Here is a 25,225-nt window from a genome sequence, read left to right on the forward strand (position 1 = left end):
TTTTTTAGTACTTTCATAAGAGCTACTTATTCTAATTAACGGCCTTTTGTGATTATAGGGGTCATTTTTAAAGAATCGGAACAAAATTCGAACTTATAGCTTAAAGAGCAGGGTATTGACTAGGGGCGAACCCCTAATATACGTGTTAAAAATTTATGAATATAGAAGTTCGTTACGTAAGTTAATTCGTAAGTTACATATATTTATTACTCAGTAAAAACGTTCGTAAATAAAATTAAACAAGTTTCGAAAGCCATTTAACCAAATAAAAGTAAAATTAATATAAAAATTTTGTTTTAATTATTCATGTACGGTGAGCCAAAATCAAAACCTGCATTAGTTAAAAAACGTTCAAAAAATTAAATAAAAAACACAACTTTTTTTTTTACTGAAAGTAAGGAACGACGTTAAAACTTAAAACGAACAGAAATTATTCCGTATATGAAAGGGGCTGTCCCCTCCTCAACGCCTCGCTCTTTACGCTAAAGTTTGACTCTTCTCACAACTTTATTTTTTTAAACAATAAAAAACTTCTAGCGCAAAGAGTGAGGCGTTGAGGAGGACAGCCCTTTCATATACGGAATAATTTCTGTTCATTTTGAGTTCTAATGTTTTTCCTCACTTTCAGTGAAAAAAAATTGATTTTTTTTTATTTAATAAAAAAAGGTATTGGGCTTTTTTCTACCTGCCTGTTTGCGGCGACACAAAATTTCCAAAATGTAACCACATATACATATATATATATATATATATATATATAATATATATATATATATATATATATATATATATATATATATATATATATATATATATATATATATATATATATATATATATATATATATATATATATATATATATATATATATATATATATATATATATATATATATATATATATATATATATATATATATATATATATATATATATATATATATATTATATATATATATATATATATATATATGTATATGTGGATACATTTTGGAAATTTTGTGTCGCCGCAAACAGGCAGGTAGAAACCCAATACCTTTTTTTATTAAATAAAAAAAAAACAATTTTTTTTCACTGAAAGTAAGGAACGACGTTAAAACTTAAAACGAACAGAAATTATTCCATATATGAAAGGGCTCTCCTCCTCAACGCCTCACTCTTTGCGCTGAAGTTTTTTATTGTTTAAAAAAAAATAGTTGTGAGAAAATCAAACTTTAGCGTAAAGAGCGAGGTGTTGAGAAGGGGACACCCTCTTTCATTTTCTGAATAATTTCTGTGTTTTCTAAGTTTTGACACCGGTCCTTAGTTTCAGTTAAAAAAAACTTGTTTTTTTTATTTAATTTTTGGGCATTTTTTAATTGATGCTGACTTTGAAGTTGGCTCTACCTACATGAAGAACCACAAACAAAATTGTATATTAATATTACCTTTTACTTATTAAATGACTTTCTCGAAAGTTGTTTCATTTTATTTACTAGCGTTTTTATTAGTAATAAATATACGTAACTTACGAATTAACTTACGTAACGAACTTCTATATTCATATATTTTTAATACGTATATTAGGGTGTTCGCCCCCTAGTCAATACTTCGCTTTTTACGCTAAAGTTCGAATTTTGTTCCAATTCTTTAAAAATGACCACTTAATCACAAAGGCTGTTAATTAGAATAAGTAGCTCTTATGAAAGTACTGAAAAATCCTTGGAAAGAGCGATGAATTGACTAGAGGGTGAACCCAATCATATATTTAATAATTTCTGTTCGTTTTGTTTTGATGTCACTCCTTACTTTCAGTTGAAAAACTTGTTTCTTTTTATTTAATTTCTGATCTTTTTCTTTAATAATGATGGGAAATCCGGCGCCCCCTTCATATTAATGTCCCTTCCCCCATGAAAACTGCCTTCATGGAAAGATCCTCCCATATAACCCACCACCCACTCACCCCCCACCTACCGGAAAAAAATCCCCCCTGAAAACGTCTGTATACTTCCCAATAACCAATACTATATGTTAACATTGGGTAAACTTCATAACTTTCAGCCCTCCCCCCGGGGGCTTCGGTGGATTAAGTTATCCTAAAATACATAGTTATCATATTTTCGATCATGCTGAACAAAATGGTTATCTCGAAGTTTTGATCGGGGTGACTTTGGGAAAAAATGAGCGTGGGAGGGGGCCTAGTTGCCCTCAATTTTTTTGGTCACTTAAAAAGGGTACTAGAACTTTTAATTTTCGTTCCAATGAGCCCTCCCACAATATTCTAGGACCACTGGGTCGATAGGATCACCCCTGAGAAAAAAAAAACAACAAATAAACATGCACCCCTGATATTTCTTCTGGCAAAAAGTACAAAATTCCACATTTTTGAAAATAGGAGCTTGATACGTTTACAGTAAGGTTCTCTGATACGCTGAATATGATGATGTGATTTTTATGAAGGTTCTATGACTTTCGAGAGGTCTTTCTCCCTTTTTTCGAAAATGAGGCAAATTTTATCAGGCACGTAACTTTTTATTAGTAAGACTAAACTTCATGAAGCCTACATACTTGAAATCAGCATTTAAATCTGATTCTTTTGATTTATCTATTGGTATCAAATTTCGTTTTTTAGAGTTTTGGTTACCATTGAGCGGGTTGCTCCTTACTTTTGATTATTATGAGTTTTATCATGCTGCATTATGATACCGAACTTTGCTTGTGAAGGGATTTATAGAAATAAAAACGATATTTATTGCAACCCCCCTCCAGAAATCTGTACCCCTCATACCCTGATCTATCGTAATTTTAAAACTCTAGGAGACAATTTTCCCTTCCAATTAGCATCCCTGGCAATTTAAATAGTTTAAGGTTTCTGCCGCAATGATACCAAGAATTATTCAGATTTCTTGGATATTCTTTATCAAACAATGCCCAAAGGATATGTTAATAAGTCTCACTTTATTTTTCAAATACTTTTAAATTATAAAAATATAGTTGCTATTTAAATGTGGGGAATATGTCACAATATAATGTTATACTACCTGTGATAATACTTTGACTGATACTGTATCTTTACTTAGACAGTGCTAGTGCGCTGTCTATGATGTTTGTTTGGGCTTTATGTGGCCTGCTGATGCTACTTATTAATATAATATTAATATTAATATAATGCTACTTGTTAATATAAATCAGCGAAGCCACAAACAAATCAATTTAATAAAAAATCATAAATGATGTTTCAATAAATCATGTTTATTAAAAGTTTTAGTACAACAAATTAAATCTTACAGAGTCAAAATCAATTCAAAATTAAGAGCAAATGAATAGTGTTACCCAGGGCTGTTAGAATATAGTTTTGTTCCACTATAAGCTTCAGCATCCTGTGCTGGGCTTGGGGGTTGGGAGAAGTGGAGGGGGATATGTACTGCAGTATTAGTGGTAAATCTGGCTGAAAAAAGCCAGGTGTACATGACATTAACCTTTGCCCACCTGAAAGCTTGTTTATGCTATACTACTGTTATCTGCAAAAGCTCATTGCTGACAATTTTAATAAAAGCCAAGCGCCAGCAATTATATTTATGATTGTTTAATGTTTGTTTATAATGTATTGCATAATGTTTTTAAATTAACAAAGTAGCATGTTTGTTAAATAGTTACTTTTCTTCACTACCGCTTGAAGAGCACCTACTTCATTAGCACCCCCTCTTGTCCCCTCCCCCTAATAAAAATACTCTATCTACGCCCCTGATGACATGCCACCATTGCCTCTGAAACTAAGAGGCAATTTAAACAGCCTTATGATAGCATAGTTTTAAATCAACTGGTCATTTCCTAATTTCTTCTTAAATGCCTTTTGGCCAACATTATTGTTTTCCAGGATAGAACAGCAGAAATCAACACTTTATTGTAGCAAAATCTCGTTTGTTACTTAATAAGTGTGTGAACTTTGTTTTTTTTTTCTTTGAATGAGTCCCCAGCCAAATACCTAACCAATGGGGCAATTCAATCCCCCTTAAAACAACAACAAGAAAACATTCATCCATGACATCTCTTTTGAAAAAACAAAAAGAAGTTTCACTAATGGAAGCAAGAAGCAAAATTAAAACTTAGCATAAACAAAATTATTGCTTCTAAACCTATACAAACATATCTATAAAACTAGCAATGAGGACTCTGAGCACTGATTTATAGATATCCAACCAAAAGGTTGGTTGATTGTCCAAATAACTCCTATTTTCAAGAAAAAGAAAGAAAGGCAGAAGACTACATAAACAATAATTATTGCTTTTTTTTACTACATGATACAAGAAAATGACAAATACCTTTTTTGGTTATTTTCATTGAAAGATACCTTTTTTCTACTTTCATTTATCAAAATCATGAAAATAACAAAATTGCCACCCCCCTTTTCACAATTTTGAAAGTATATGCCTTCTCATACACTTTTGCAAATGGTTTGGACAAATGTTCCTGTTCAATAACGTTGATGTATAAAGTGGAGTAATGCAGTGTACAGTCTCAAGGCCCATAGTTTTTAGCTGCTACATTAACAATGCACCAGTCAAGCTCAGTAGCAAAATTACTTTATATACAGGTGACTGGGGTAGCTGATAGGTGCTCGTTGTAGTATTATCTAGAAAAATCCTGCACAGTGGACAATTGATTATGAATTTCAGTTCACAAGTTAAAAAAAAAATCTTCATTTTGGGAATATCAATGGAGAGTAGAAATATAAACTCTGTGATCTGACTGAAGTGAGACAGAAAGTAGTAATAACTGACACCAAAAAGATCTCCATAACTAAATCAACAGCTGGCTTAACATCTATGTGGAAGAATATGGGTAACTTATGACAGTGGAAACTGGTGCTAGTGTCAGCAAATAACATCAATGTCAACTAGCATTTGGCAACACTGCAATTTTTCAAGCTTGCCAATCAATTTTCTGTCAGAAACTGAGCTCAGAAACTTATCACTACACGGATTTTTACCAACTATTCAAACTAAAATAATTATTCTTATTATTAAACTGAAAAAATGCCAAATGTCACCAAATGCTAGATGGCACTGAGTCTTTTTTCCAAGACTAGAACCAGTTTCCACTTGTATAAGTTACCCATGCTCTTTGACCCACGCCCATTCCAGAAAAGCTATTGATAGTGCCTCCTAGACTGTTGGACCTACTAAAAGAATCACCTCAACCATGGACCTGTTAAAATAACTATCAGTGGACCCTCAATTGCAATTTCTAAGTTACATGTGAGGCCAAACCCCTTTTGAGACCAAAGTTGGAGGTTGAGCTCAGGCCATTACATCAGAAAAAAGTGATGGTATTTTACTGGTAGTAACTGTGATAAGGTGCATAGCATAGATGATAAGGGGTCTCAACAGTAAAACCCACAAGGAGACATAAAGACATATAAATACTGTCAATGTTAACAATTTAAGATAAAGAATGAAATGATGCAAGCCTTTAAGTTTTTACAGAGTATCCTAGAATTTTCATTCTTGATACCAGCAATAGAGCCTAAGATCACTTCAAGAAACAGTTGGAATTCTGTTTTCAAAGCCAGAAGTCCTAGAAAAGCAGACTCAAATCAAAATAATTATTTTTTATGCCACCACAACAATCTATTAAACATAGAGTAGCATTCTGCATATTGTTCTCTTCTATCTTGGAAAGTGACCTAGTTGAATAAGGTAAATGAAACTTTCAAGAATGAACTCAAAGCTAAAATTATAATGTAAAAAAATATTTTATGTAGTTACCACTGTTTATTTCCTACTGGCCTTTGATGAACTGGGGCAAACTTGGTGCTTTAAAGGAACTTTCCAAAATAAATTTATAGCACTGAAGAGATTCAATTAAGCTTTTTGAGCCTCATACCTTTACTCAATATTGATTCAAAAGGTTTAAAAATAATAAAAAAATATAGGCTTTAAATTAATAAAAAAAAAAAAAAAAACCTTTTAATAAAAAAAATGCTGACATTGCTAAAAAAAAATTAAGTCAAATCATTGACACTGATGTTCAAAACAGAGTTAAAGAAAATTAGATATCCAAATTTCAGATTTTTTTTTAATAAGAGTTAAGATATCTGACAGGCTAGACCTGTACTCTATGCAATTATATATGCTTAACAAAAGCAAAAAAAAAAAAATGAGACCAGAGCTACAAAAGACCTTACCTTAAAAAAGCACATTTACTTACCTATACTTAAAAAAGCACAAAGTCTATCATCTAAAGTTCTACAAAATAATACTTTTGTAACAAAAATGAACTCAAAATGTTGTTGGTAGTCTTCTGTTGTAAAACAGAAATAAGATTTCAATAAAAGAAATATACCATATGATTCCCCATTCAAGGCTCTTTCTAAATATAATCACAGCAATAGTTGTATTTCCATTCCATTCCCCTTCCCTAACATCTTCACATAGTCCTAGACTATACAAGTTTTTAAATTCATTTTTCAACATAGAAATCAGATAGCAAGAAAAGAAATATACTATTAGATTACACATTCAATGTTCTTTCAGACATAACAATCACTACTATTGCAAACTGTATCCCCCAAAGGGTCTCAAATCACAAAAAAGTGGAGGAAGCATGGATTCTTTTTTTAATCAAGATACAAAAAGTATTTATCAAAATCTGGAGGGGGGGGGGGCATTCTTCCTTTTAATGAAAATACCTATTTTTCAAAATCAAGAGAGAATATTGCCTCCTACTTTTTCTGATGTCTGGGTACTGTCATTTTCTATACATGAATGTTTGCTGATTTTTCATTATTTTTGTAATTATTTTCCACAAACATTTGGCTCATAATATCAAAAACAAATGTGCCCCCCCACCACACACACATAACAAAAAAAAATCAGCAAACTTCTGTATACAGCCAAGAACTATATCTATTCTGGGGGCAAGTACAGAGACATAACTGTATCAGCAATAATTATTACATTTGGAAAAAGTGCTGAATGGATAATTGATTGTTTCATATGGCTTGGATTTCTGCATCAGAAAATTACATTTTCTTTTGATACCATAGCAGGTTGTTCCTTGCAATATTTCCAAAATGTTAAAAAAAACTTATCTGGAAAGCAATTGTTTACCCAATATCAATTCCTTGAATTTTGACTCACCTGTCATAGCAACTTCCTATGTTTGCTACTGTTGTTTAAACTTCCCTTTGATGCAGTTAGAGATACAGATATTCTGATTGCACCAATTGATTTGGCCAAGCATACTTGACCTAATTATAATCTGTAGTGAGGTAATGCAAGCCTACCAGTCACAAGCAGCAAAAACTAGAGTTGACTTTCAGGGTAAGATACCCAGTTGTTGGATAGCTAATCATCACTTCAACAGTTTATTTATAGTAAAATACCTATTATACCACCTAAAAATAGGGTTGTTTTGCAATAGAATTTGTCTAGACTATCTTAATGATTAGCTTGGATATTTTAGCCATACATAATGCTAATTATTTTAAAGGCACTGATAGTCAATAGCTTGGAAATGGGATCTTGAAGTTAGAAACAAAAGTGTCTAACACACACAGACAGATTCAAACATAGATAGATTCAAGCTAAGGTAGGTTTTTAGAAGCAAAATAATTGTAAATAAATGGGCTAGGGTGTAAGAGCAAATTTTGTCTAAGTTTCAATACTAACAAAAAAATTTCTAAGATTATAGTCATCTAAACTGGCCAACTTTTAATTATCAGCCAATCCTAACAATCAGAAATTTAAAAAAAAAATAGAAATTATTACATATATGAAGGGGTTTGCCTCCTCATTAATAGCTCACTATTTACACTAGAGGATTTTTTAGTACTTTCAAAAGAGATTTATTCTAATTAAACAGCCTTTGTGATTCAGGGGTAATTTCTAAAGTTTTCTAACTCAATTTGAACTTTAGCATAAAGAGCAAGGTATTGACTAGGCCTGTAGACCCATGTCTACAGGCCTGGTAAAATTACTAAAATACCTGGTTTGTATTTACTAATACAAAGTATTTTACTAATTATTTTACTTGGTAAAATAATTAGTAAAATACTGATTTGGTAAAATTCTACTTAAGCTACTTTTGGCTATCTTGGAAACAGGTTAGGTTAGGAAAATGAAACTTTCAGGGATGGGTCTACAGGTTAAAGTATGTCCTGGGTCTACAGGCTAAAGTATGTCCTAGGAAGGTATTTTGAAGTATCTACCTTCACTCCTTCTCTCTCTTAAGGGTCTTCAAATTTGCCTACATGACAGGTCACCTAGCCTATTGAAATTTTGACAAAACAACATTTTACCTTAATTTTCAGTTATGATTTTCTTTTTCTCTGGCTTTAGTTCTTAAAATGCAATTCCTGTTGTTACCAAGAATTTTACCAGGATACATTTTGAAGATAGCCTATTGGTCTAAGATTTAGCACTGTCCAAGTAGCCTAAGCCCGGTGAGGGCCTTAGCCTAATGGGGTTTTGGTAAATTTTTTGTTGTTCACATTAGCCTATTGACTTATGAATAAAGTTAAAATACCATTTTTTATGCTCTTTCCAAATTTAATAATCATTTTTGTCATAAATTAATTTTACCCCCACCCCTATATATACCAATTCAGGGTATATTTGCACAATAGGGGGGGGGGGGGGCAGGAGGAAAGTTTAAACTTACCTCTCATTTACAGCAAAAAATAAAATTTACCAATACATCCTCCCCCTAATGTGCAAATATATACCCTGAATTGGTATATATAGGGGTGGGAGTAAAATTCATTTACAACAAAGATGATTAGCTTATTATATTTGGAAAGAGCATAAAAAAAGATATTAAGTGTTACGTTTACTTTATTTGTAAGTTGGTAAATATTTACCAAATCATATTATTGAGTTACAACTAAATTGAATATACCACTTGATGCCTTTTTTTTATGCTCTTTACAAATATAATTATCATTTTTGTCAGAAACAAATTTCAGCCCCACCTCTATATATACCAATTCAGGGTGTATATTTGCACATTAGGGGGGTGGGGGCAATTTTATTTCTGATGTAAATGAGAGGTAAGTTTAAACTTTCCCCCCGCCTCCCTAATGTACAAATATATACCCTGAATTGGTATATATAGGGGTGGGGGCTAGAATTCATTACTGACAAAAATGATTATTATATTTGTAAAGAGCATAAAAAAAGGCATTGAGTGGTATATTCATTTTAGTTGTAACTCAATAATAGGATTTGGTAAATATTTACCTGTAAGTCAATTAGATGAACAATGAAAAATTCACTGGGGATTTTAGTGATTTAACTATTGGGTAAAATTCAACTTTAGCTACTTTTGGCTATCATGGAAAGGGGTTAGGTTAGGAAAATGAAACTTTCAGGGCTGGGTCTACATGCTAAAGTAAGTCCCAGGAAGGTATTTTGAAGTACCTACCTCCATCCCTTCTCCCTCTAGGGGGTCCTGACCTTTGATGACCTTTAAAAAATCTGTGTGTTATAAAAGTGAAACCTTGCAAAATAGATCTTCTGCTTAAATGAAGTAGCCTACAGAAAAATTGTTGTCAGATTCACAACTTTGCTCAATCCCATTTTTTAAGGTTTTAAAGATATGAATACATTTCCTAAATTTTGATATAAAAACCATTGGTATGGCTTAAAATTTGGTATAAATTTAGAATTGTGGCCCCTCATAAGGAGACTTTTTTATTGTAGCACTGAATACACCTTTTAAGATGTACTTACTTCCTTTTCCAGCTACTGATTGCTGTTGAGCAACAAAACCTGCAGAATTCTGAAGGGGGAAGCAACTACTCCTTATAAGGCTGGTATCAGTTTGATTGGATGATTGACGAGACTGGATAGACTGATGAGGCTCCATTGATTCTGGCTGCATAAATCCTTAAACTCTGATAGCAATAACTGTCTTTTTTAACTGGAAAAATGTGGAAACATCCACCAAAAGATGGGACTGGCACAGATTGGAAATTCATCTTATAAAGCCATTATAAATAAACCAAGTGAACAAAAAAGTATTCACTATCTTGCGCAATGACTGAATGACCTGATTTAACTTTTAGTAGCTTTAAAACACAAACTTTAGGACTTCCCAAATGGGATATCCCTATTTCTTTTTATTTTGATGAATAGCAGGCTATGCAAGTTGAAAAGATTTTATGAAATTAGTAGATGGCAGTAAAAGTAATATGCAAGTGAAATGTTAAAATCTACGTTACTTAAATGGTAATGTTACGATGGAACTTTATCCAAGGGTTTGTTTTTCAACTTCAGGTTTCCATTTTTTTTCATAAGCATGATAAAAATAATTCGATCTAAAGTGGCCATGGTAGGCTATTCTTTATCAGAAAACCGTCTACTGGTAAAGGTCCATTGACAACAAAAAGGTTTCTGAATTTGCCTAAGCTCACACTAGTAAGGCCTGACTCATAAAGGAAGGCCTCCGGAATTATGCATACTTTAAATAGGCTAAAAAGCATAAGCATGGCCTTCAAATACGGTTTGTGAAAAGAGAAAACATATTTGATATGTTCCGATAAGTTCATCGAGAAATATTGGACAGTGTTTCAAAAATATTGCATCTGTCTCAGTTCAAAAGCGGATTTTCTCGCTACAAATCAAATCTCTGATATTCCTACTAGGAAAGGTGCAAAGGGTAGTCCACAATTTCTTCAGTAATTAACAAAATAAGGGTTTACATAATAGAATGGAAGTGTGAGATTGAAGCCTAAAATAATCAAAGATTATTAATCCTCAGCCTAAGCAATATTTATCTGCAGAACTGGCTTAAAAAAAAAAACAATGCTGTTACCAACACCATTATTGGCTTACTAGAGCACCAAGCCGCTTGAAGCCAACACTTTGCATACACTTTTCTTCTACCCTAATCCATTCAAAACTTCGCTCTCTACTCCATCTGATGTACCTACAATTTCCCTTGGATTCTTCATTATGACCTCTTTCTACTCAATTTGGGGACAGCCTGATTTAGTTTGGACCCAAATGAATGGCTGGAAAATTCAATCCTAGGCAATCTGTCCTTATTCATTTGTAAAGTATAGCCTAGCCATCTTGACTTTCATATTACAGTTTTACATTGTAGTTTTTTTTTGTTCGGCGTTGTACGTGGGCCCAGTTAAACGAGTTTCTGAAACTATCAGTAGACCCTTTTTGGGGGAACCATGCAACATGTCCTCTTCAACCCTGTCAAGCATTCAAGTTTCACAGCCATACCTAGCCAGCTTCCAATACTCTAATCTAAGTTCGCACACCTATCATTCTATTCTTCCAAACTTATTCTCATTTCGAAAAAAATCACACGCTTTGGCTCTTGTCCTTTTCTTTTTACCAAGCATCCACTATTTTTATTAATAGTACTTACAGATAATTGAAACTATGCACTTAATCAATTTTCCCGTTACTGAATAATACAGCTTCACTCGTATTTGTTTCTAGTCTTAGAAAATTGGTTTTCTTAATATAATAGTGCTTATAGTGCTATATCATAGTGCTTTGTTTTCTACGGAGATCGATTTCGTTTAGCTGTAACACTCACTCTTATCATTCCCATTTTAAAGATTTTCCACCCTTATGCACATCAAAAAACATTATTTGTTTCAATATACCAGGGAGTATTGGAAATTCATACAAGTGGAGACTAAAGGTCGTACTTCGTCATATATCAGTGAGTTAATTAATTCCCAAAAAAGATATTCCTCGTATGTCCAGTTCAATTTATATTTTTTTGAGGAATTGAAACATGCAGCTGGGGCAACTTGCAACTTCTAACTTTTTTCTTAAACTTCAATCTTTAAAGAAACAGCTAATGGAGAATAATGAGGAATAAATCTTCAAAATTACAAATTATAAAGGTCATCATGCAAATTCTTTCAATTCAAAATAAATTCTTCCATCGATTTTCTTCTATCATCTAGTAAATAAAAAAAAAAAATAATTCTTCTTCGTTGTAAATACTAGGTCTACTTTTTCACACGAAATAAATTGTAATTTGGCTTACTGGAATGAAGATCTTTTAATAAGACAAGCCTCTAGTATCCTTTAAGCCACCTAACGCTAAAAAACGTTTCGAGTTGGTCTCATTAGTACATAAGAACCATAGCTAAGTGGGAAATCAAAAATGAAAGAAAAAATAACCAAAAGTCCCATCATATTGAACGTGTAATTTTGTATGCTTTATTTTAACTATAAGAAACATTTTATGAGTAGTAAAGATAAATAAGTAAATTTTCACATATACATTGAAAGAATAAAATGCTCTCAGGTCTTTCCATTGAAAATGACAAATTAAAAGGTCAAGAATTAGATTTAAATTTAGTTGCAGCTTTTCAAGTAAATCCCTGTAATAATACACTATCAAGGCGACATATGTGTCTCCAAATGTACTAAAACTTAGCAATAAATTTTAATCTGTTAACAAGAAGGATCAAAAGTTTTTTAAATGATAATCTAAGTCTAAGACGGCTTTAACAATTATATTTGTTTAAGAACAAATTTTGTGTAATGATAAAATGAACTCATGCTTCGCTTTTTAATTTGAAAAGCTTAATTTCTTCTAGTTACAAAAAATAAATCCTGCCTGTAGTATTTTTTAACTATATTGCGTTTTTTTAATTTTTCATTTTGCAGTAATTCAAAAATTCTCTGAAAATATTGAATTTGAAATTTTTGATGTGATGATTCAAGTTAAGATTCTGATCTAAAATCAAGCCGAAGTATTGGGAGCCGAAGTGTTATTAAAATTGACACATCTGTTGCCATTGGCAAAAAGTTAAATATGGCAATATTTTCAAAATTTGTAGGACATGCAGTTTGTGAGGCTACGATTTTTATTTAAAAGCAGGCCCAACAACAATTATTTGTTTAGAAAGAACAAAATATAACTTGAAAAATTATAGAATACTGTGCAAAATTAGTCCTAGCTGAAGGGCTTCTTCCTAGCTTTTAAAGTAGTTTAGGCTAGTTAGGTGACAGAAATTTTCAGTAGGCTAACAAATCCAGGGCTGAAGTGAAGATATACCCAGGAAGGTATTTACAAGCTACTATTGCTAGAATAAGCTTTTTCATTTCTAGGGCTTTGATGATTCCATATATGACAGCATGGGCATAGGCAGCATAGCCTATTGTCTAGGGGGGGGGGCAATCAATAGTGTGATGGAGGGCCTTTTATCAGCTACTTTTCCAATCATCTGCTTTTTCAGCCATATCTAATGTACATTTGAAGGTCTAGGGGGGACAGCTGCCACCCTCCCTATGCCAGTGTATGACAGGTCATCCAGCCAGTAAAGTTCTACCAAGTCATATTATTGATTTATGCATAAAGTGAATATACCACTCAATGCCTTTTTTTATGCTGATTACTAATATAGGGTAAAAGACCTCTTTTTGGGAAAGACCACTTTTCTTTGGCATTTTGGAAAAATAGCAATGGGTTTTTGGACTGCCCCTTTTTTACTACAGTATGACACAATGCAAGTGTAGACCCAATCATCTCTCACTAGAGCCAGCCCAGTGGGAGTAATTTGTCATCATAAATCCAATGTGTGGTCTCTGTTTTGATGAGCAAGTTAAATGAAAAAAAATAGGCCTATATATTTAATATTTGTGATTTATAGAATCAAAATCAAGAAATTAAAGTTAGATTTTTAGAATCAGAAGACAATCAGCTTTCTATTAATATATGAATAATACTGAAACACTAAAAAGATATTTACATCAAAATAGGATAATTGGTATTTCCAAAAAGAGGTCTTTCTAGGTAAGTCAATAAACTAATCATTTTCAGTGAATGATCTTAAATACTTTTAATAATAAACATGTTGTTGCATAGCTTGGATTTTTAGCTATTCATTGGCCTATGCAAACCTTTTCAACTCTAATTTGATAACAAGATATGAGGTTTTAAGTTTTACATAATTTTGCTCAATTAGATACTAGTCTTTTACCCTAGTAATCATTTCTATCAGAAATGAATTTCAGCCTACCCCCTATATATGCCAATTCAGGGTATATATTTCTACAACCTAACCCTGAATTGGCATATATAGGAGGGGGGGCTGAAATTCATTTCCGATAGAAATGATTATTATATTTATAATAAGCATAAAGAAAGGCATCGAATGGTGTATTCACTTTATTCCTAAATCAATAATATGATTTGGTAGAACTTTACCATCCAGCCTATACCCATCTAAATTCCAAAATACCAATGTTTTACTTTACTTTGGTGTTTTCTGTTGCTGTCTTGTTGGTTCTAGTCTCAAAAATGTTATTCCTGTTATTTTAGCAGGATTTTAAGCCATGTGTTGAGGCTTTTCTCCTAGGCATAGGCATTTACACATCTTTAAAGCCCTATAAATTAGGGTTGAACTAGGATAGGTGGTTCAAAATAGTTTCTGGTCCTACTGCAGAACTACTCCTCAAAAACAATATGGTAAAATTCTAGTTTAGCTCATTTTTGCTATCTGGGAAAAGAGTTAGGGTATGAAAATGAAACTTTCAGTAATGAATCCAGAACCCAAAACATATTCTAGGAAGGTATTACCAAGCTTCTGTGCTAACCCTCTTCTGATTTCTACACTAGTTATCACTTTATTTTTCTCTGGTTTTAGTTCATAAAGTGCAATCCCTGTTATTTGAGTAAAATTTTAAGCCATAGCAATGGATTTTATCTAAATTTTGGGAATGTATTTCCAGATCTTTGAAACCTCATATATTGGGATTTAGCAAATTTATGAGGCTGAAAACAGTTTAGTTGTATTTAGTTTAACCAGAAAATCTATTTTTCAAGGTTTCACTTTTATAACAATGTTTTTTAAAGGTCCACAAAGGTCACTGCCCTCTAGAGAAAGAAGGAGTAGAAGAAGGTGGTTCAAAATACCCTCCCAGGACATACCTTAGTCTGTAGATCAATCCACAAAAGTCTCATTTTCCTAGCCTGACCCTTTCCAAGATAGCAAAGAGTAACTAAACTAGAATTTTACTGCAAACACTATTAAATTTGTCAATTTTTGGTTTTCATGTAAGTTAGCTAAGATCATACTGAATATGTCACTAGATTCCTCTTTGTATCTTCTTTCCAGATGTAATAATTGGCTCCAGGGGAAATTCCATTTTAAATTCTTAAAGTGGTTCCAAAAGGTAATTTATTCCTATCTATCACAACACAAAAAAGTGACCATCACTATAGATAGGTTTGAAAAGTGGTTAAGGGTTTTCTATTTGTTTATAAATCAATAATTTAAAAGTCATGTAGTACAAAGACACTGATTTATAACAATAAAATTCTACTAAAATTCGAATTCATAATTAGCCTACTAAATTAAAATATCAAATGTTTTCCTGACATGTAAAAAAAAGTGTTTTTTTTATAGAATAGGCCTAAACTTTGCAGCAATCTAACAATAGTGAATAGAAAAAATAAGCAAAACTTTACAGATAGCTTTCATTCTTCCTTTTTTTTATTTGGTTTTATAAAGGATTTAAGTACTTTCACATTATCCGGGCCTCTTGGCTTAATCACTATAGAGAAGGCAATGATAAAACCTGTTTTGACATGATAACTGCTGTAGACTAGGTAATGATAGCTTGGTTTGCTTTACATATATGATATTAAGCTGTGGTTTTTTGGATTTTAGGGGGGGGGAAAGGTACCTAGGTTAGGCTAGGATATGTATTTAATTTATGCAATGCTTTTACCCCACCTCTCCCCCTCTATTGTGCAAATATAAAGTGTAATTTCCCATTCTCCATGCATTTTTCCATTTCTTGACTGTGTTGATGTTGCTACTTCACTGTTAGATCTATTGAAAAAAAAGATTGACATATAGAAAACAGCATAGGAAATATCAAATTTGGTCTATATATTTGCATATTGGAGGGCAGGGGGTAAAGTAAAGTAAAGAGCTTTAAAAAGTAATATAAGTAAGCATTTTAGGTTTTTTAGAAGTTATTTTCAGAATTCTATAGTGTTTATGCACATGTGGTTGTATTTGAGAGTGAGTTGTACTGCATATTAGTAAAGGATGTGATGTTTGTGTGTCTCAAAATTTCTTTTGACACAGAGCAGTGCATTTATTTTTTTTATCCTGTTTATTATTTAAGAGATGTCATAATTAAACCTTGAATGGTACTATCCTTTTATTATTATTGTTCTTAGCATATTGAAGGCAAATTCTTTGAATCTTGCTACAGGATTGCTAATGTTTATTCAAAATATAATAGGCTGCCATTATAATTGCACTACAGTAGTAATATACAATTGATCTACAGTGCAGCTGAGTTTCAAGGAGTGTTTTGAGCTTTGCTTCTTTACCTAACCCTGAATTATTGTTAGTTTTTGAAGAATTGGGGAAAATGTTTCTTAAATGTTCAGTTTAAACATCTCTTCTATACAATCTTCCAAGCACTAGAAATATGGATAAAACAGAAATATAAGCTTTAGATACTGGATGCTAATATATTTAATTTGTTTTCTTAGTCTGTCACTTACTCTCTTATTGTTATTATTATTTATCACTAAGCCTATTAAACACTAAATGCTGCACAGCAGAAAATAATGAATAAAAATAGAAAAGAAAACAAAGTGACTTAATAAAAAACAAATTCAAGCTACATTTTAAAATAAATATTGGTGCAGTAAGAAAAAATATTAGTAAAGTAAGCTATATTTAAATTATATACAGACTGTATACACTATAAATGACACACTAGAAAAGCATGGCAAGGAAGGTTCAGTACCTTTCTAATATGTTTCACATTGAAAAAAGTTAGAACCTCAGGTTTGGCTACTCTTTGGCAATGCCCCCAAATGTTTTGATCACTTGGTAAAAAAAATAAGTTTGTAAAAATGTGAAGCAAAGTGCCATGATTTTTCCAACTCTGCTAAAATTATTTGTTTGGTTAAATAAAGACTACAAAAATACTGACATGATATCTACCAAAATCTGAATCTTGGTCTGTAAATGCAGCAGTTTTACTGACTCCTGTTGTGATTTTACGTATTGTATTTAAATCAGACATTATGCTAATTATTGACAAAAAACAGTTGGTAAAATGACCAGCCATTTGGTAAAATCTCCTGCTCCCCCCTTGAAACATTTTGGCCTGTAATGACCCTGCCTACTATTGCTGATTTCAGTCACCATTAGCTACTGCTCAGTGTCTGACCATGAGTAGGTTACTGTGTAGAATACACTGCTGTGGTGAGATGGTTTGGAGCCAGTAATCACTGCCAAAATCACACCACAGGGGTTAATCTCCTAGATATATGAAGTACCAACAATGACACAAGAAAACATCCCTTGAGGAGCAATCCAAGGTAGGAAAAAGAAATTATTTTGTTAGTGCTTGTTCTGAGGATCAGGGACTACTTTCTGCTGCTGGCTGGCCAGTGGTGAGTGAATCCATACGTTGAAAGAGGAGTGTTGCTTTCCCAAGTTGGCAGATGGGGCTTGCATGATAGGAGAAAACAGTGGTGGACACCTTAACTCTACCAATAAAGGTTCTCTTCTATAAAGGGAACAAAAGAAATAGGCAAGTTCTATCCCAAAATACCATAGGCAAGGGGAGCACCAATGGCCCAGCAGCTATTGCGGCTATAATCTATTTGTTTTTTCCTTGGGTGTAAAGGCAACAGAACTTTGCAGCCAGAGCCTCAAATCAATTTTTACATCTACCCATTGTAGTAATAATTTTAGTAAAATTCTCCAAAGGTCAATATACTGAATGCATGGAAGGGTAAATGAAATAAACAGTGATACATGAAGAAAGTGGTTAAAATCCAATCATATTCTAACAATAGATGCATATCCAATAGCAATTTTGCCAAAGATGTGACTTATCAAGATTTAATGGGTCTCTACATAAACATTATGCTACAAGATTTATACTACAGAAAGGGTTGAAGCTATTAGGTCTAAATATGTGATAGTTTCCAATGGCTGAAGACATGGGTGTAGGCAGCATATTGTCTAGGGGGGGGGGTGGCAGTTGATAGTGGGATGGAGGGCCTTTTATCAACTGCTTTTCCAACCATCTGCTTTTTCAGCCATATCTAATGCAACTTGGACGGTCTAGGGGGGGGGAAATTGCCCCCCTCCCTACACCCATGGCTGAAGATCATATAAATGTCACAAATTAAACAGTGCTACTTTCATGAAAGATGTAAACAAGGAGATTGCATTTCCTGGCATTAAATTTAAAACCAGACTCAAAGCATTGATCCTGCAGACTTCCAAAAATTTCTGAAAGTCACTCAATAGTTTAATTGATGTTAAATATATCTTTTGTATATGAAATGGGGAAGGCATTGACAGCTTTGAAATGCAAGATGACTGGTGATGTTTGGACCAGGACTCTTCTATCTGGGTTACAAGCTTTTTATGTTTTGATTCAAATTTTCAGACAGACAAAGGCTAGAGTAAAATTTCCATAAAGTTTGAGTGATGCAACAATTTACATCCTTTTATCAGCAGGGAGAAACATTGCTTCATGAATAAAGAGTCAGAGACCTGACTTAGTCCTCCTCAAAAATAGAGGAAAACAAACAATTTTGACTTCAAAGAGCAAATTGGCAGAAGGGGACAGTGCCCCAGGACACCAGAAGCCAAACTGGTGGGGAGGGGTATAATAATTACTATCAGTTTCATCTATACCAACTAATTCAAACAGCCCACACTTAGCAGTTAATATTGGCACTAAGCTGTAGCAAAGTGCACTTAACAGGTTTTCCTTTCTTGGGTAATGGATTTATATCTAGAATGCAAAATGACAAAGTGAAACTACCTGAAATTAGGATCGTTTTCATGAACAATGTTAAATGGTGCATAAGGGTAGCGCTTCCATGCTTGATATGCAAACTGCTAACCCCATCAATACCAAAAGATGGCCTAAACTTCAATCTTGGCTTCATTTGACTTTTTTTAAGACAAAATACTTTGGAAATAGCTCTGTCAAATTCATCCATAGGTATAAGTGGAATCAGCTTTTTAGAGTCATCTATGTATGACTCTAGTCAGTTATGAGTTATAGGTCTACCAACTCCAACTTGAGGCATTTTCAGTATACCAACCCCAACTTAGACTTCTGAAATTTTAAACATTATTGCTCTGACTCTGAGCTGTAATACTTCCCGTTTTGCAAACGCTGCTTTTCTTTCCTTTTCATAAAAAGTATATAGGCATAGTTTTATCAATTTTTTTCAAAATATAATTTTAATAACCCAGGTAATAGCTAACATTAATCTTATAAACTTTACATTAGTACTAAAGCACGAATTTATGTGTTTTTAAAATCTATGCCTTTGTGTTTCCATTACTCCAACTCCAAAGGGTTTTGCATTATTTCTGTTACTCAGACTCCATTTTCAGCAAAATTTTACTAAAACTCCGACTCTGTGAATCCGACTTCAAAGCCCTGTTTGCCTATGTAACCCAAAAATCAAGACAGGAAAACTTCCATAGAAAATATTTTCTTGACCCAAAACCAAAAAATTCTAATGAAACTTTTAGGCACACCATAATATATTTTAAAGGCCCACTTTGAGTTGATCCTAGAGGCTAATCCCATGTGTTTTCAAGTGTGTTTTTGATTTTTTTTTTTTTTTTTTGCTCTATCTTTGTTATGTTGTTGTTTTAAGTACCTATTGAGATATACAAAAAGCATACACACATTTTCATATGTCTGTTATTTGCAATGTTGGCCACTCCACTGACATTGTTTCACATCGGAAGAACTGTCTAACAATCAAGGCCGTATCCAGGGGAGGGGTTCGGGGGTTTGAACCCCCAGAACATTTTCCTTACTACGTTACATTTTGATACGTTATTTTTTTTGTAATTTTGTAATTATTATTTAATTTTGTAAATATTTCTTTTGTTATTATTTTAATTTGAGTTATTTTTTTTTGTCTTGTACTTCCCTTTCAAAACCTTTTAAAGTTGATAATGATTACAGTCTGTCTTAAAAAGGTATGATAATTTTACTCCTGACCATCCTAGGGAACAATGTATGTTTTTGCCTAACTTGGTTCTTAGAAGAAGAAAGAAAAAAAACATAATCCTTCCTCTACAAACCTTGCTGGGTTGACACTAGAGCTTCTTTGATGAAATTAAGACATTTTCAGACAAGGATGAAATGAATGCCAATTTATGAAATTTAAGTACAGCATAAGTGCCAAATTTTATTTATGCCATATTCACATTGTCTTATATTCAGCATTTTGAAGAATTGTTTTTTTTTCAGGCCTTCAAAATTGTTACTTTCTCACAAATAGAAGATTGGCAAGTAGTGCAAAATCAATTTTAAAATTGTCAGAAAGAGGAGTATGGCAGGATGTTTTCCCAAGCCTTAACAAGTAAGCCCAGGTTTTAATCATGCCTCATGTTTTGCCTCTTAGAAGTAGCTTAATTGTGTACCATATCTTATTTCTTGGCCATATCCCAATGGAGGGATGAATTTTTCAAATGTTTTGCTTATTGTTGAAATTTGTTTGTTTCACTTTCAAATTGACTAATAACTTCGATCTGATATATGCACAACCAGTGGTGTCAATTGAATGGGGGAGGTAGGGGGTGGGATTAGGAGCATTTGTCCCTTCCCAAGATTTTTTCCTCCTTCCATACCTTACATTTTGAAAAAAATAACTTTTTTCTGGTATTTTCATTCAAGAAGTTGAAAAAACAACAAATTTTCCCCCTTTAGATTTGCTGGCATCCCTTGGATCCATTGATGACCCAAAGGACTTTTCAGAAACTGGAGGAAAAAAAAAACTTTTGGAAATCTTACAGGTCAACAAAGCCATCAACAAATGCATTTGCTGTTTGCCTAGAACGTTTCAAACACTTTAGGAATCTATAATTCTTAGATTTGGAAGACTAAGAGCATTAATTATTTACAAGAATTTCCAAATTGCAGAAAGAACATTTGTAAAACTTAGAAAGTGATCAGTTCTTTCCTCAAATCTTTATCTCCATCTGTTGTCTCCCTCCAAGCTTGATGGTTCATGGTTCAGCTTTTCAAGATGAACTTAATGTTGAAGAGGCATTCACCTCCCATTTTGCAATTGTGGAAAAAAATCATATCTTGGTCCATCTTGCTTGAAATCGGTGGCCTTAAATATACTTGTAAATGGGTTAAAAGGTTCATCCTCTTTTGGTCCTGATTGTATACCCACCAAGATGGTGAAATTCATTCTTCCATTAATTGTCTTTCCCTTGACAAGACATGTAAGTTTATTTTTTTTTAGAATGAATTTTTTCTCAGTTTACTTAAGTAAGCTTTAGCAAAACTTTTGAAAAGGCTGTGCTTTCCTGTCTACCTTCCTTTTTAGAAGGTAAGGATTTTTTCACGTTTTTAGTTTTGCAAACAAAGCAATCAACCGAGCTTGCTTGTGCTGCCGTTTAAATTTCCTATTCGGCTCCCGATTCAGATCTGCTACTATATGTATGGATGTCTGAAAGCTTTTGGTTTATTGACCCACCAAATTCTACTATTTAAATTATATCCTGGCCTGCTCTCATGAGAAATATTGTCGTAGTGGGATGGGTGCCATCCCCCCACCCCCAATAATAAAGGCTTAGACCAAAAATATTGCTGGGAATCAAGAGAGATTATATATCAGTTTCTACTGCTCCTCTCCTTCCCTTCTCCAGAACTCATTCTATATTTTTCTGAAGGTTCAATGGGAGTTAGGAATTTTGGGCATTAAAACGCACTCTGAGGCATCTCGTAATCTATACCCCTCCAACGTACAATAACCCACTTCTCCTCTTTCATAATAGCTGATGCGCACTTATACATAAATGTATATATTTTTATGAACATCAGGCCAATCAATTTAGTCAAATGAAGCTGGAAAATAAATATCAGAAACATTTTTCTTCAATTAGGACGGAGCTATTAGTCCGTAGCACCCAAATTCAGCCTTAGTCTAATTGAAGGGAAATGTGAGATTAATTACTATCCCCCCCACGCACATGCCACATTCTATATTTATTTGAAGGTTCATTGACAGTTAGACTAGCAGTATTTCGTATTTAATTGGTATTTTGGTTAGGTTACGTTATGTATTTAATATAAGGGGTTTTTCTGCCACCCAACTGTTTTCTAACAATGTTAGCTAACAGGTATTTGTTTGGACGGCGGAAACACAATTGTTAGCTGAAAGAAATAAATTCTCCAACTAGTATTCGATTTGTTAGATATTCTCTAATAATTTCAGCTAACAGTTTTTAGTTGGACGGCGGAAAAGCTGTTGTTGGGAAGATTGTTAGCTAACATTTTTTTGTTTGGACGGCGGAAAAACGCCTATAATGTGTTCTAGGCGGCCTTCTTTCCATAATTCTTTGTCGTTGTTTCCGTAATTTTGTTAATAAAGTATTGTATATTCATCATATTTTGGGATATTTCATTCCGATTAAACTAACTTCACTTCTTGAGTGGGGTCGCTATAATACATAGGTACCCAAAATGCATATAAACAAATTCTTGGTGCATTTTAAAAGCTTTTTGTACCAACCCCCCCCCACGAAAAATAAATCCTTACCCGAAAAATTCCTTGCCCTCGTAGTTAATTCTGTTTTTACTTTTATAAGTTTTTTTCTGAAATTCGTGTTCTTTGCCTAAAAAACTCGTGAAAGTTTAAACAATTTAAGTTAGATTATGGAAACTCTGCTTGCAGATGCTCTACCCGAATAAGCTTCTATTTGTTCATATATTATTAACCTTGTGTTATTCTCGTTGATCTACTTGTTTAAATCAACTAGAACTGGAACTGTACAAGATTTTTCACAAGAGTGGAAATTGAGAACCAGTCTTACTGCCCAAATATGACAATTTTTTTTACTATATGAAGACAGTAGACTAATTGAAGTTTTCTTTATTATAAAAATAAAAAAAAATATTGAAAGTTAATAAAAAGTAAACTTTGAAGTTCTCTAGTATTCTAATGCAAACTAATTCTATATTCTAGTATTCTAATTATCTAGTATTCTAATGCAAACATTGGAAACAAACTATCATCCAAGATGTAAATAATCTGGGATATGCATGCAGACTATTTTAGAAGGATGAATAAACTGCGATTCAGAATGTGCACGAAAGAAGAGAAAGAAAAGAAAAGCAGATAATCTTAAAAAACAATGCAATATTTTCTTTTTTAGAAGTGTTAAAATCATTAAACACGTTTTTAAGTTTTTCTCGTTCTTGCTAAGAAAAAAATTATGCAGTATAAGTCTGTGAACTAAGCTTCCAAAATTTTTAATAGTAAATTTACTCTAAGGCTCACCTGATCCCTGGGGTAGAAGGAAGCAGTGTGTTAAAATGCCCGGTAAGAGTATGTGGAGCCCGATTTTGTGTTGGTCTTACTTTAATACCACTTTATTCCCCTTTATTAGTAATTTCTTGAAATGATAACCATATCTACCACTTCATAACATTGCAGATAGGATTCGTATAGAATTATAGAAGAATTAAGTTAGTAGAAAACGTCATGGTCTTGAAAGCAATCTTCATCCTCTTATTGAGTCACTAGCTAAAATAGGTTTGCCTGTAAATTTGACTAAGTGTGAGTTTTCATGTTTTAAACCCTTTACTTTAAATCTACCCTCCCTTCAAAAAGTTCTTTGCTTCAAAAAGAACATTAATTGGATCGCAGTTTTTTTTTTTGCTCAAGTCTGTCTTCTGCATGTCCTGAGTTAGTTAGTTTAACGATTAAAAATATTAGAATTTGTTATGGAAAACTTTGCCAAAACCGTGGTTGATTTAACCAAAATCGCCTTGGAAGACTGTATTGCTCTTTTCCGCTCCAGTAATATTTCTTTCTTTCCGTGTTTGCTAGTCTTCTCCAGAAAAAGGATTGTAAAAAATTGAGAGTAGTATATTTTCGTTATTTAAAATTTCTTTTGTTTTTGCCTCGCCGTTATAAAAATAGTAAGATTGTGTTGCGGTTCTAGTTCATTTATTCTCCTTTTACTACTACTACTAACAATTTACGCAGCACCAAGCCACCTGAGGCCAACACAGCTAAACACGCTCCGCCTCCATCCCAATCTACTCAAAGCCTCTCTCTTCACCCTCCTAGGAAGTTCACATTTCCCTTAAATCTTTCTTTACGACCCCAACCTTATATTACAACTTTACATCCTCCCTACCCAACCGTAGACAATCTGCTTTCCTTTTAGCCCTAGAGGGTTGGCCGAAAAGGTTAAATTTTTAAGCTTTTAGGACAGTTTCGTAAGCTCCTTTTAGGCTAGATAAACTAGCTGTTGAGATGTTTTGAAAATCAGTTAATCTTTAAGTGTTACTGATCTGCTGTCCAGATGTTTCCACCGTGATTATGGTTAGTTTTTTTTTTTTTTTTTATTTATATTTTGAATATGGCTATTGTTTATTGATTGCTGATGTGTATATTTTCTTTTCTTTGTATTCCGTAGTTTCTGTATTTTTTGTGGGTAATAAATAAATAATGATGGTGATGACGGTATTAGTTCGTTAAAAATACAAAATGAGGTTAGATGGCTTTTGCTTTACCCTACAAACTTGTTATGCTTATTTAGTGTCAGTGGGGGTTTTGGCTTCTTTTGCCCCCGGGACAAAATCTTGATTAGCACCCCCCCCCCCCTGTCTCCCACAATAATTTTAGTCCAAATTTGAACAAAATTCTCATTTCTTAAAGACAATTATTTTCCATTTATTAATTGATTAATATTGTTTTACATTTGACTTTGTTATTTAAACTCTTTAATTATTATTAATTATCTTAATTTAATCATTATAATTATCATTATTTAATTTTTCTTTATTTTCTAGTTTATTTATTGAATAATAATTTATTAATTATTTTCCTTTATTGACTGCACGTCCTCTACTTTATTTTAATAAAAATGAAATTACAAAATGACTATAATCGCTAGATTAATATATTTGAAATATTGCGCCCCTAAAACTTCTGCACCATATGGAAGTGCCCCTCTGTCCCATTTAAAAACCGCATCTGTTTAGTGCCCTAATGATGATTTTTTTTTCAGTGTGGAACTTCATAAATTGCTTGCTGTTCGGCAGGCAATATACGCTGGATTCGACCCTACAGCTGAATCATTACATATTGGCAACTTACTAGTACTTATCACTCTTATTAGATGTTCCCGAGCAGGTCATACACCCATTGCATTGGTAAACTTCTAATTAAATTTGAAAAGGGAAATATATTTTTACAAATTAAT

General features: G+C 32.9%; 2 protein-coding genes across 3 annotated transcripts in view; one reads left to right on the forward strand and one right to left on the reverse strand.

The window, feature by feature from the left end:
• Positions 1–10,096, reverse strand: part of LOC148954324 (E3 ubiquitin-protein ligase RNF10) — a 205,488-nt gene extending 195,392 nt beyond the window's left edge. Inside the window, exon 1 of one of the 2 annotated variants that reach the window (XM_089086248.1) lies at positions 9,753–10,096. In XM_089086248.1, coding sequence (XP_088942374.1) covers positions 9,753–9,864 — 112 coding nt within the window. In that variant the 5' untranslated portion in view covers positions 9,865–10,096. Of the gene's footprint in view, positions 1–9,713 lie in introns of both variants that reach the window. The other variant, XM_089086249.1, reaches the window with a different exon arrangement.
• Positions 10,097–12,780: 2,684 nt separating this feature from the next.
• Positions 12,781–25,225, forward strand: part of TyrRS-m (Tyrosine--tRNA ligase, mitochondrial) — a 47,579-nt gene continuing 35,134 nt past the window's right edge. The window contains exons 1-3 of the mRNA XM_089086251.1: positions 12,781–12,817; positions 20,247–20,358; positions 25,031–25,175. Coding sequence (XP_088942377.1) covers positions 12,781–12,817; positions 20,247–20,358; positions 25,031–25,175 — 294 coding nt within the window. The remainder of the gene's footprint in view (positions 12,818–20,246; positions 20,359–25,030; positions 25,176–25,225) is intronic.

The sequence above is a fragment of the Artemia sp. Qi Xiang Cuo genome, chromosome 3 (assembly GCF_049724085.1).
Source record: "Artemia sp. Qi Xiang Cuo chromosome 3, ASM4972408v1, whole genome shotgun sequence".
Classification (NCBI taxonomy): domain Eukaryota; kingdom Metazoa; phylum Arthropoda; class Branchiopoda; order Anostraca; family Artemiidae; genus Artemia; species Artemia sp. Qi Xiang Cuo.